This window comes from Haliotis rubra, unplaced genomic scaffold (assembly GCF_003918875.1).
Source record: "Haliotis rubra isolate DU_JTF1 unplaced genomic scaffold, ASM391887v1 Scf363, whole genome shotgun sequence".
NCBI lineage: Eukaryota > Metazoa > Mollusca > Gastropoda > Lepetellida > Haliotidae > Haliotis > Haliotis rubra.
Genome location: NW_025767039.1, coordinates 913,460 through 928,073, shown reverse-complemented (window position 1 = coordinate 928,073; position 14,614 = coordinate 913,460). Strand labels below are relative to the sequence as shown.

The following is a 14,614-nucleotide window of genomic DNA, read 5'->3' as shown; positions in this document are numbered from 1 at the left end:
CCTAAAACATGTAACACTATTTTGATTTGCGTAGCGATCCTTTGTTTACATAGGTTGTAGGGCTCCACGTGCTCTCATGGAAGCTGATGGAGAGCAAACCATGCAGCCAGTTTGATATCTAAATATGTACTGTCATAGACCTTACTGTCGCAGTTGTGGAATAATATATATGTAACAATGTAAAACATTATGAAGAGAGCGCCGAAAAGCTTTCATGAGTCCAGTCTCTTCTTATTATGAATATGCGCGTTTGATTACAAACAAGAGAAAAGTCTGGTCACGTGATATGCAAATTAGCCTGTGGCAGTGATGTTATGTTAAGTCATCGCTGTGCCGGAGTGTGCGCTTTTCTGTCACAGTCTGCTATGAGTATCGTGATTGGTCAAAATCACACACGTGACCTAAGGCAGCTAATCATATTACAGCAATGGATACAGCCCTCGTAAACGAAAACTTTTAGATTTAGACGAAAGTTTTTGGTAAATTCATGCTATTCTGAACGTGTTACGCACAAGATCACTACCTATACCTATATTCTGGACCTTAGTGGACGTATCGTGCTAGGTTATGACCTGTGACAAAAATGCTTCATGCATATATTTTAGCATTAAACATCGTGTCCGAGCACGAAGTTTGAGGCGATGAAAGCCGAGATGTCACTTGCATTACATTACACACGATCGCACAATAAAGATGGGAATAGTAAGTTATAATGTAGGTTTGACAACTTTTATGAGTACCGTTATTGAATATAATCTTCAATTTCTTCACTTTGTTTAATTATCATCTCGAAACATCGTTGACAACTTTGATGTGGACCCGTTGCCGAAGCATGTGTCCGAGAATTGTTTTTGCCAATAACATTGCGAAAAATAGCTTTTTATTTTAAGTTTGTCAATAATATATGGTCATTTGAAATGTAATAAGTGTTTTCAGACATTGTGAAAAGTGATAGATTTAATAAATGAATCATATGTTAGTTAGGTTCCTAAAGTTATATATCATTTTGATGCGACTACTGCCTGGTAGCCCGACGGACTATTACTGTTAGATGTTTTGGTAGTCCTCCGGGAGATTTACTAGCCTTGGGCTAGCGGATTAGCGTAGATTTCGAACCTTGTGAAAAGGCCATCGCCCAAGCGTACGGGAACAGGCTCTGCGTGCCGCTCGACTTCGAGTTGTTCACGGAACACGCGCCATTTTACCAGGCCGCGCTGGGTGATAGGCTTGAATACGAGCTCACGTTTAACGACTAAGCAAAGTCGTGCGTACGCCGCACGGCGATGACGCGAGAAACACCATAGACAACATCTCTCTGGAGTTCGACATGGTCACTAGCCCAGAGCTGGCCAGGCAGGTTCGAAGCCAGTACTCAGGGAAGGTGGCCATCCTGTACGATCGCATACTGAGGCATAGATCAGTCGTGCAGGATAAGAGCGACACTGTGTGGAATATCAACTTGAACGTGCTGGCGCGATCGATGAAAGGTATCCTGGTCGTCCCCGTGGAGGATTACGAGCCGTTCCGGAGGGACAGCGAGAAGTTTTTCAACCCCGAGATTGAAAAGGTGGAAGTGACCATCGAGGGCGTGCCCAACCAGCTGTTCAGTCATGGTATGAGGGCATACCAGCGGTGGGATGAGATAAAAAAGCTACCGGCCATCAAACAACACCCATACATAACCAAAGACTTGGGGCTATCCTCCGTGAAGATCGGCGAGTACCTGACCACCAAGTACGCGCTGTGGTTGGACATGCGATCCACGGATGACGATAAACTGCACGGTAGCGGTCGCCGCATCGACAACGGCAGCGAGGGGATAACAATCCAGATTACCAAGAAGGCTCAATCCGCTGGCAAGTTATGGACGCGCGACTTAATATAGACAATGGGAGATTTGTGCAAGCCATTTATTGATTTGCCTGCCAGCGGCATTCATTTGCCCCGCAACCCACACTGCGCCATAGTGTGCGGGCAGACTGGTTGTGGGAAGACCGTTTTCGTGCTGAATATGTTGGAGGGGTACTACAGGGATGTGTTCGATAACATCGTTATCATGTGCCCTACTATGAGCATGAATAGAACGTACACGGAAAGACCTTGGGTGATGACGGACCCGGACGTACACAGAGTCGACCCGGGGACACGTCTGCAGGACTGGTTGAACGCTTATCACAACAAATTTAAAGGGGAGTCGACGCTGTTCATACTGGACGACTGCAGCGCTAATCGCGAGATAACAAAAAAGAGAGACATGCTATCGTACCTGGCCTTCTCCGGCCGGCACACAAAACACAGCGTCTGGGTACTAACACAGAAGTTCAACTCGGTGTTGAAAGACCTCAGGGAGTAGACGCGATGGGTGGCCTTATTCCACTGCAAGGACAGGGATTCGTTCGAGGAGTGTTTGAGAGAGAACGATGTGATGAGCAAACATGATAGGGAACGCGTGTGAAGAAACAGCTCGCTGAAACTAAACATGCTAAGCTAGTGCTTAAGACCGACCAACCCATGGCCTACAGGGTGTTTTAGCTTAGCAATGCTTAGCAAATGCTTAGCAAAGCTTAGCAATGCTTAGCAATTAATTGTTACAGTTCTATAGGGAAGACACATCTTCCCGATGGTTGTTTTTGAAGTGTTAGTCGTGTGCAACTTAACCTTCATTTCTCTGTGTTTCGCCTACACCGTATATTATATTGTTAAAACTAAAACTTGCTTGTTACATTATAAGATGGAGTGTGATGAACTGCTCGAACAACTGTTGGTGCCAGGGGACGATGATAAGCGAGGGGACGATGATAAGCGAGAGAGACTGGTGGCGTTGGCTGTTGGGGGCAAAGCCAAACATTACTTTGGAGACTACACTCCCGATAAAAATTCACAAAATGTCAGCCAAAGAAATCGATAAGCTGTACGCTAGATACGAGGCTAGACTCGGGGCAGAGATGACGAAAACTATAGGATCGGCTATGACCCAGATATACACTGGTATTGCGTCATACTTCCTTCCCATTCCCCAGGAACGCCGACTTTACCTGTAGGAGGCCCTTGAGAAAGACCCTTTTATTGAACACGCCTTGAGCTCTATCAGCTGCGTGCTGTACCACAAATACGGTATGTTTTTAGCCCCGGTGACAGCGGCGATTATCACGGCAAAACATTGCCAATTTAAGGAAGGGAAAAATAATAATAATAGTATAGATGGATGCTGCACAGGAGGAGACCCAACCCCAACTGGGGGAAACCCCCAGGGAGGTGAACCCTCCCGAGGTGAACCCTCCTACAGTCACCAGGCAGAAGAACCCTTAGAGAGTAGCTGCCGGTAAAAAAAGGTGGTGTAATCAAAATAAAAGTATCACGTGGAAACCGGCTCCACTCTTGTTGATTGCAGGCGCAACTGCTGCCGTGGCTATCTCATGGTTATATACATGACCCAGGGATCCCCAGGAGAAATCCCCGCAATTAGAGGTCAACCCACATATCATGTTATAAAATATATATTTTTATATCATATTCATAATCTCTGAGGGGGAAAACGTTCGTCAACGACGCATACCATGCCACCGTGGTCGCCAGTCTAGCTGTAGGGTACGCTCGGTTGACCAAAATGGTGCTTAAACAACCAACTATCAAGCTAGATTTCAACCTGCAGGATATGGGTATACTCATAATGAACCTTGGTATGGCGATGGCCACAAAGGACATCCTAGTAAAACAAGGGAAAATTTTATGAAGTAAATATAGGATGGCTACGATCGCCATGATGGTTGGCGGGGCGTTAGTAAATGCCCTGGCATTTTCCGGGAGTAATTTCCTCTTCTCGAAACTACGAGAGTCACACGCGGCTGAGATACAGGCAGAGAGGAAGCGGCACGACCTTGCTGTTGAGAAATTACAAGCTGCGCAATCCGAGTACGTGAAAAAACGTGTTCAGAGGATCGATTACATTAACTAACAACTCAGGCGTGAGAGCCATGCCGTTAAAACATTCCACGATGTCGACGACGCAGCGAGAGAATACTACCTACTAACAGGTAAACAGCTGGAACCACTACATAAGCCCACACTGGCGCCAGTACTACACACCATCCAAGGGGCAAATGGACCGGGAACTGGTCTTCATCGCGCTGGGTATAGCAGCGACTGCGTTGGTTGCAAAACAATTTGACTAAGTACTCATATAAGTATACCAAAGATGAGACCTGCTCCGTACCGATGCGAATACGTACTTATGGGGAAGAAAGAACCCTGTGGTAGGAGATGCAGGACTGAGGGGTACTGTTGTTTCCACATGGGAAGCCCTAACTACACGTGTTCTGTGTGTGGTATAGGGGTGAAAGGGCACTAATGCCTATGCAAAGCTCAGCAGAAGCAAGCGTAGTCAGACATCATCTCATCTACGAGAATAAAAAGGCCTACATAAAAGAACGTAGGCGCCTTCTCAGGATAAGTCCCCAAATAGAGACTGTGGACACCTAGGTATAACTATGTTTGTGGAAATTGAGCCCAGGGAAAGTTGCCTGAAAAGCTGGCAGATGTATGTGGGGAAAAGTATAGATATCAGTGTTCTCAAACCCATGATTGTTAGTGAACTATATAAGGGGTGCTCGTTTACAATCATGGTGAAAGTAGGATTTGATGTGCCATGGGCTGGGCACACTTGGAATTACTTTGATGGGGGGCGAGTAGATGTGCATGGGGAGATAGATATACTTGTTGACAACTCGTTGCAAGTAATACAAAACACCCTACTATGCTGCGTATGTTCCGGGTGGGTCGAGGAAATAATCGATAAGGTCTAACTAGATATTTACTAAAGCGCCTCACTATTTTTTATCAAGGTTGTCCCTTGCCGGCCGGCCCAATTAGAGATTGATATACTTAGGTGTGTACGCAACTATGACTACTATTAAGTGAGCTCAAGCAGATCGCGAGACAGAGGGGTGTAATTGGTTACTCTCGAATGAGGAAGCCAGCCTTGTTGCGTTTACTAGGCCTGCAAGCCCCTCCCACGTAAAAACAACTACAAGTCCAAGCAAAAGAGCTTGGGTTCACGGGTTATTCCCACCTGGGAGAGCGGGTTAGTCGCATTGTTATCACATGACCCCGTAGCAAAACCTCCCACTGTAAAACAATTAAAAGCCGAGGTGCATGCAATTTGGGGTTAGGCGGATATTCCCGTGATAGGAAACCACAGCTTGTAGAACTATTACGGCAGAATAGAGCTATTGACCTACAGTTCATACCCACTGAAGCTGAAGGCAACTATTTGAGAGGCTGGCGCATGCATGTTAATAGGAACATAGACATCACAGATATCAAGCCTCTGATCGCTGATAAAGTCAACCAGGAACTAAACAATCTGGGAAGTATAAAGTTTCAGATCACAGTGAAAATGTCACTTTCGATAAGCAGAAGCGGGAATGGGGTCACTGAGTGCGTTCAGCCTTACTTCGAGGTAGGCAAGAAGTCGTGACTCATACAGAGACCATAGGCGCATCAATCGATACCAGTTTTCAGCAGATACGAGAATACCTAGAGCGCTACACACACATGGGGTCGGGTGGGTTGTTGATAAAATCAATAATGTCTATCTAGACATAGCTAACTTCACGATGCCGTTCAGAGGCGGGTCATACCTAGACTTGCCCCTACTATAAGAAAAAACAGGCCATGGTCAACGTCAAGAATAGAGGAGACGATTGCCTGAGGGTAGCTATCAGGTCAGCCTTGTTTCCAGCTGACACTAATTCGAACAGGCTTTCTAGCTATCCCCAAGACGATGGGCTCAACTGGGATGGTATAGATGAACCCACCCCCATATCCCAGATCAATAAAATAGAAAAACAGAACGATATAGCCATAAACGTATTAGGGCATGAAGGCAACACAACAATAGTACACAGGGTCAGTCCGTTGGGGAAACCCCAACTGTTGGGTCGCCGCGTTATCAATATATTCATGATCAAGCTAGGTGAAAAGTATCACTACACGTGGATAAAACATCTCAGCAGGCTATTGCATGACCAATCGAAATCGATGGGAAAAACACTTTTGCATCACGATGTCTACGGGCTTCACACGAGCTGATTTATTAGAATCCACGGAGGATTGCCAAGGTGTGGGGCAGGCGGCCATCACGAGTCGACATGCCTAAGGAAGGTGACAATATCCTAAAATTCGGCAACCACAAGAACCAAATGTCTGTGCCTTATGTCATCTCGCCGACTTTGAAGCCTTGGTCAAACCTGTTGAGGCTGCGGGGGTACCCCAACCACACAAAAACACAGGAGCATGAGGCCTGTGGGTTTGGATATGTGGTCGTCCGTTGTGATGGGAAAACGAAAGCTCCGGTAGTGTATAGGGGTCCCGACGCGGCTGAAAAGTTTCTAAAGTGTTTGCAGGAGGAAGAAAAAATTATTAGGAATGCACTGTATACAGTCGTTCCCATGCGTATGACCAAAGCCGATCGGCTAGCCCATGCCTGTAGCACTAACTGCCACGTGTGTGACTCACCACTGAACGGTGATTCGGTGAGAGATCACTGCCACGTCACCGGTAAGTATAGAGGCGCCGCTCACAGCGCGTGCAACCTCAAGCTCAGAATCACCCACAAGACAATAAACATCCCTGTGGTCTTTCACAACTTGAGAGGGTATGACTCTCACTTGATCATGCAGGCCATCGCGAAAGTCACCGGCAACCTGACGTGCATCCCCAACAACATGGAGAGATACATTTCCTTCAGCTTGAATGTCTTGAGGTTCATCAACTCGGTTCAGTTCCTCCTGTCGTCACTCGACAGTCTGGTCAAGGCCAACGATACCTTCCCCATCACCGATCGATACACCGGCGCCGAGACTCGACCCCTGCTGATGAGGAAGGGTGTGTACCCCTACGAGTACATGGATGGCTGGGCCAAGTTCGCCGAGACCAGACTACCCCCCATCAGAGAATTTTACAGCAACCTGACCGACTCGGCAATATCCCAAGACGATTACTCGCACGCTATTAACGTATGGAATAAACTGGGCTGTAAGAATCTGGGTGACTATCACGACCTGTACTTGAGGACAGATGTGCTGCTGTTAGCCGACGTGTCTGTCGTGGGATGCCTTGCTGAAAAAAGACCGGAGTTAAGTTGGAATTGCTCAGAGATTACGACATGCACCTATTCATTGAGAAAGGCTTGCGAGGCGGGATTTCCATGGCAACCAAACGATATGCGAAAGCAAATAATCAATACGTGAAGGGCTACGACCCAAGCAAGCCAACCACTCATATTCTCTACCTCGATGCCAACAACCTGTACGGTTGGGCCATGAGCCAGTATCTACCCAAAGGGGGATTCGAATGGGCATCGCACGAGGTCGATGTTATGAGCATCGCGGACGATTCTAACAAAGGTTATATCCTCGAGGTGGACTTAGAATACCCCAAGGCATTACACACATCGCACAACAGCTACCCCCTGGCCCCCCGAACGTATGAGGGTTAACCCAGACTGGATATCTGAGTACCAACATAACTTGTTAGGTGGGCGGGTGACAGACGTTGAAAAACTCATGCCCAACTTAATGAATAAGACCAAGTACATCGTTCACTATCGCAACCTACAGCTGTACCTGTCGTTGGGTATGAGGCTGACCAAAATACACAAGGTCCTCGTGTTCAACCAGAGCCCCTGGATGGAGCCATACATCAGAATGAACACAGACCTCCGAAAGCTTGCCACCAGTGAACAACTCGGTGTTTGGTAAGACTATGGAGAACCTGAGGAAACGCGTGACCGTGAAGCTGGTTCGGTCGAATGAGGAAGACAAGCTCAGGAGACTGATAGCCAGCCCGGCATTCAACCGTAGCAAGATATTCACCGACGACCTGGTTGCCCTACACATGAAAAAGTCACATAAAATTCAACCGGCCTGTTTACGTGGGGATGAGCATCCTCGATTTATCCAAACACCTGATGTACGACTTTTACTACAACAAGCTGAAGAAACAGTACGACGACAGGTGTGAAGTGCTGTACACTGACACGGATTCCCTGCTGATGGAGATTCGAACCGAGGGGCGTGTATGAGGACATGAAAAACGCCGATTTGTATGACACCAGCGACTACCCAAGGACCATGCCATACACAGCACGGTAAATAAAAAGGTCCTAGGCAAGATGAAGGACGAGTGTGCTGCTGGCGCCCATAGCCGAGTACATAGGCTTGAGGCCTAAGATGTACTCCATCCTGAAGGCCGACAATGGTGAGATCCGGAAGGCGAAGGGTGTTAAGAAGTATGTGGTGAAACAACACATCAAACACGCCAGATTCAAGGGAAGCCCTGTTCAAGACCCGTACCTTTAGACATAAAATGAACACGCTTAGAAGTGATGGGCATAGGATATATGGACTGACGATAAACAAAGGCGTCCCTGTCGCCAATGGACCTGGCGTTGGATAGCTATTGATGGGATCAACACGCATGCGCGATGCGGGCATGAAAAATTGAACCAAGAACATAGGTGTATATGTAATTACCATACTCTGTCGGGGCGACGACGATGTCACGGAACCAGAGAAAGTTTGAGGCTATTTACTACAGCCCGCGTGGGTACTGGAAAGGAGTTAGCGCCGTACATAAGCTGGCTAAAATGGCGCGAGTACCCCCGGAGGAGTCCAAAGCGTGGCTTGAAAAACAAGCCCTGTGGCAGATCTATTTACCGGCACCAAGCTACGTGCCTAGAAGGAAATTCAGCGTTAACATACCCAATAGCTTTCACCAGGCCGACCTCCTATTCCTACCCCACGATAAGAGGTACAAGTATGCCTTAACCGTCGTGGACGTGGCCAGTCGCTACAAGGAAGCCGAACCCTTGACCACGAAAAGACTTCGGCCCAGGTAGCCCGCAGGATTGAACGCATATACAAACGCCAGTCCACTGACGTGGCCAACAGAGCTGCAAGTTGACCCCGGGCGAGAGTTCATGGGGGCCATGTCACACCTGCTGGATAAACACGATACCAAGGTCAGGCGTGGCACGGTCGGAGCCCATCGCAGCCAAGCCATAGTTGAGAGATTCAATAGGACTTTGGCCGAACGCTTATTCGGACATCAGCATGCGAGAGAGATGGCCAACCCGGGAAAACGATCGACTGAATGGGTAGCTCGGTTACCTCAGGTGGCGTCGGCCTGAAACCACGAAACCACCTGTCTCACAGGCAAGAAACCAACAGACGCTATCAAACTAAAATCAATAGTGGCAGAGTCGGCTGCTCCATTGCGTGGGAAGGAGAAACAGATATCAGATAGGGCCCTAGTGAGGTACCTATACCAGCCGGGGGAACACGAGGGTGATAGCCGTAAGGGAGCCGCTGACCCAATATGGTCAGTCAAAACTTACAACATAGATAAAGTGGACATCAAAGCAGACGAGCCGAACTTGTACTACTTGAGAGATGGGCCAGGGAGAGCTTTTGTTAGAGAGGAATTATTGATCGTACCGTACGGTACAATGTTACCTCCTGCCAACGTGGCATAGCGGTACAGTAGTGCCACGTGTGGGCGGGAAATTAACGGGGGCTCAAAAGTAGTAGATATACTGGTGGCGAGATCTAAGGGCCTGACAAAAGCTTTATTTGTGAAAAAAGGCTTTGCAGAGGCTTTTGTTGGACTTGATCCCGTACCGCTATTATATATACTACTACATGCATTGTGAGTTCACATGTCAATGTGTCATCACCTAATCCATATTGTAGCCATACATTGTGAGTATGACATCACCTAATCCATATTGTAGCCATACATTGTGAGTTCACATATGGCATCACCTAATCAATTGTAGCCATACATTGTGAGTTCACATATGACATCACCTAATCCATATTGTAGCCATACATTGTGAGTATGACATCACCCAATCCATATTGTAGCCATACATTGTGAATTCACATATGGCATCACCTAATCCATATTGTAGCCATACATTGTGAATTCACATATGGCATCACCTAATCAATATTGTAGCCATACATCGTGAGTTCACACATGTCATCACCTAATCCATATTGTAGCCATACATTGTGAGTTCACATATGTCATCACCTAATCCATATTGTAGCCATACATTGTGAGTATGACATCACCTAATCCATATTGTAGCCATACATTGTGAATTCACATATGGCATCACCTAATCAATTGTAGCCATACATTGTGAGTTCACATATGGCATCACCTAATCCATATTGTAGCCATACATCGTGAGTTCACACATGTCATCACCTAATCCATATTGTAGCCATACATTGTGAGTTCACATATGTCATCACCTAATCCATATTGTAGCCATACATTGTGAGTATGACATCACCTAATCCATATTGTAGCCATACATTGTGAATTCACATATGGCATCACCTAATCAATTGTAGCCATACATTGTGAGTATGACATCACCTAATCCATATTGTAGCCATACATTGTGAATTCACATATGGCATCACCTAATCCATATTGTAGCCATACATTGTGAGTATGACATCACCTAATCCATATTGTAGCCATACATTGTGAATTCACACATGTCATCACCTAATCCATATTGTAGCCATACATTGTGAGTTCACATATGTCATCACCTAATCCATATTGTAGCCATACATTGTGAGTATGACATCACCTAATCCATACTGTAGCCATACATTGTGAATTCACATATGGCATCACCTAATCAATTGTAGCCATACATTGTGAGTTCACATATGTCATAACCTAATCCATATTGTAGCCTTACATTGTGAGTTCACATATGACATCATCTAATCCATATTGTAGCCATACATTGTGAGTTCACATATGGCATCACCTAATCCATATTGTAGCCATACATTGTGAGTTCACATAAGTCATCACCTAATCCATATTGTAGCCATACATTGTGAGTTCACATATGTCATCACCTAATCCATATTGTAGCCATACATTGTGAGTTCACATATGTCATCACCTAATCAATATTGTAGCCATACATTGTGAGTTCACATATGTCAACACCTACTCCTTATTGAGGCACATGCATAGCAACAAAATATACATTAAAATACACAACAATCATTTGTTCTACCAGTTGTCTCTAGTTATGATGTGAAACAACAATATTGTTTCCTAACAGAAACACATAACTGCGGAAACATTTTTTCTGAATAACAGCTTACCCTTTGTATTAATTGTAGCTGCCGACTTGCTGGAACGAGTGTCCCAGATGCGGACTGTCTTGTCCCCGCTAGCTGTGACGAGGAGTTCTGGATTGCGTGGATGCCAACACAGTTGATCCACGCTGTCACCATGGCCACGGAAAATATGATCCTTACTCTGGAAAAAACAGTAAATAGGATTACTATTTGGATTCGATATTTGAGTGCTGTTCTGTGTTTAAACATCATATTTTATCTGTTTGAAAAATGTTACATCATTTACATTCCTGATTTCCTAGTCAAATCTTGGAAAAGGCTTTCAGTGTGATAAATTTTGTTTTATAAACTCTGAGAGTTAAAGGATGTTTTTACTTGTATGAACAATCGAATCTAATATGATCGAATCAAGGGTCCAATATTGAAAATCGAATTGAATCGACGTCTGGATGAATCGTTGCAGCCCTAGTGTTTATAGGAGTATACCACGAGTGACTTATTACAGCTTATCAGGTAGCATGGTAATATTGAATGCTCAGTCAAACCATTGTTACAAATTAAGTTTTTAGTTTGTAAAGGGAGCAGGGAACCTATTTTAAACAGGCAAAAGCTGGATGGACAAAGCTTGGTAATTTGTAAACATAAAATTGAGTCAAGAATACTGCTTTACTGCTTAAAGCAACAACAATTTTAGCTTCATGACATTAATTTAAAAGCTTAATGATTGGATTTTGAAACCATTTAACTGGGGGTTTATCCTCATTCAGTTATGACAAAGTGACAGACTATTTATTATTTCCATGGTAATACATTTTGTTGATTCAAGAGGTATTAGTTCAGTCTAAAGTGTTAAATAGTTTCAATGGTTAAATTCAGGGATCAGCAATGATCAGTCATAAACATGATAAAAGAGTAAATGTTTGTGTTCCTTTCCTTGAATTTACTTGAAACATGGTTTTCGCCATAACAGTTCAATAACTCTTCATTATGAGCATAATGAGACAATATAATCTTCTAGGACAGATTCCTTGAAAGCAGTATTCATCATGTTCAAATGTTGCTCACTGGAGGAAAGAAAATGATCTTTGCAAATTTAGTTTTAATGCACAAAAACCACCAGTGATGATGTTATTAATTATAATCATGATAATTTTCAAGCATTGTGTCATTGCTGACATATTTTCATAAATTTACAGTAAAAATGTACTGCCTTGCCTGCATTAGATATGTGCAAGCGACTTTATGATAGTAAACTCTCCAGGGTCTAGATTTTCGAAGCTCTCTTAGAGCTAAGATAGTCGTAAGTTAATGTTAATGAATGGCACTTACGACTATCTTAACGCTAACAGAGCTTCGAAAATCTGGGCCATTGAGCTACAGATAAGCTGTACATTGGCATAAAATACATTTAGAGTAAAATTAATATACTAGATTACAAATGTAATTCCAGATATGCAAAGAACATATTTTGTTATGCAATAGTGTAACAAGGAGATTTTCTTGCATAATTCAATATGGATATGTTGACACTCTATTTCCGAAAACTGATAACAATGAGCAGATGTATGAACGTTGGTGGTTCGGCTTATGTACTGGATATACCATTTTGATACTGATTTTAAGGATCAAGCTAAGACCTCGGATTATCTGTGGCAGGCATCACTGGCTGGTGTTACACCCAGTAAACTGCATTCTACCCATAGGTGGCAGACAAAATCTATGGTCGCACAGGGTCGGGTGGTCAGTCTTGGTTCATATAATCATATTCCAATCGATAGATCGATACTCATGTCAGTCGCTTGATTATCTGGTCCAGTCTTCATTATATACAGACAGCTGTCACACAGATTAAATATTACGAGTGTGAAGTAAAACAAGGACCATAAACAAAACAAAAAATCAGGTTTAGAATAGACCTAATGGACCCAAAATAACGAATTTGAATACCAGTGCCAGAGGTGGGAATATCGTAGCCGAGAGCCGCGATGCGGTCCTACAGTCAAAACATGAGTCTTTACTGTAGGCTAGCTAATACTGTAGGACCGCATAGCGGCACTCGGTTCGGAATATTATAGGGTTTGTCTCACCAATCTATCGCGATCCAGTGAGTAAGTGCTGACTGTTTTGTCAAAAGACCCAGATGCTAACTTCCGGCCGTCACAGCTCCAAGCCACTGAGTGAACTTTGGCTGAATGAGCTTGTATATCGCGTATTCTGTTATTGTTTTGAAAATGTTTCAGCATGCTCTCCATTTGCGACGCCATTTTGAAAAAAGCGCCGTCTGGTACATTCTTGAGAGTGACCTACCCTTGATGGACTCGGCACCAAGCTCCTTTCCCAGTGCGTGACACCTTACGTTCCCTTCATGAAGGCGCCATCGATGTGTGGAGCTTGCAATCGGCGTGTATCGCAGTTTTTCGGATCATACCCCGAATGTCGATATGATTTGTTTCATGAAAGTTTGGCAGGTGAAATAGAAATGTGCTCCATGTCAACCGGGCACAGTCTTCGATCATGTAGAGAAATAAATAGCATTGACTATTCCAACAAGCGAGAAAATCTCACTGAAGCCGTCAAGGTTTGGGGAGATTCTTTGGGGTGCTATTGATTGAATGCGAACGATGTACATTAATTGCATATGTGGTGGGATCTAGCGATTAACTGTGGTTTAATTGAAATCTTTATAGGAACGGCATAAAACTACCTCAATACACATCAATTATTTGTTGTTGGGAGATTTATCTTCTTCGCCATTATTTTTGCTTGCAGTTATTTCAAAGCATAAAAAATTATTTTCGGATTACCTATACGTACGATTTAGGATTACGAATTTACGGTCATTCATCACCGTCTGGAGTGAGGGTTGATAGGGACCAGAGAGAAAAACACGACAGTCTCGTGGGGACGGCCGTTATGAACAAATAAGTAGACATTTATCCGACATTAAGTGTTTTTGCGCACGCACGCACTCGGTATTTGTTTCTATCCAAATTATATATATCCAGAGTCTTAACGTCAATTTAATATGAAAACAGTGTCAAGTTGTGAATATATCCTGTTTATCTGTTAGTGTTGCGGGTTTGTTAAATGCTTTGTCGTATTTGATGTACCGAGCGACCCGTTACACATGCATAGACCTTGTGCTGCATTATCCACCAGGTAACTACACTTGATTCCTTTGGCTGAATAAACATGTCTATGGTAAACAGGGATCTATGAACATGTTGATCAGTTACTAATTTACTTATCATTAATATTCACCTGATTTATTTAAGCATGTCGTTTCACATAAAGGGCGAAACATATGGATGTCAACTACTGTATATGAGGAACACACCGTTTCGGAGTATATCCTTACCCCTTACTCATCACCTGATGAAGTAGTTAGAATATACTCCGAAAAGCCGTGTCCTCAAATGACAGAAGTT

At 44.2% G+C, this 14,614-nt stretch overlaps 1 protein-coding gene across 1 annotated transcript in view; it reads right to left on the bottom strand.

Annotated features, from left to right (window-relative positions):
* Positions 1–13,490, bottom strand: part of LOC124285582 (THO complex subunit 3-like) — a 51,293-nt gene extending 37,803 nt beyond the window's left edge. Inside the window, exons 1-2 of the mRNA XM_046721836.1 lie at positions 13,274–13,490; positions 11,211–11,367 (exon numbers count right to left, since the gene is read on the bottom strand). Of these exons, the coding sequence (XP_046577792.1) occupies positions 11,211–11,367; positions 13,274–13,450 (334 nt within the window). The 5' untranslated portion in view covers positions 13,451–13,490. The remainder of the gene's footprint in view (positions 1–11,210; positions 11,368–13,273) is intronic.
* Positions 13,491–14,614: the final 1,124 nt, after the last annotated feature.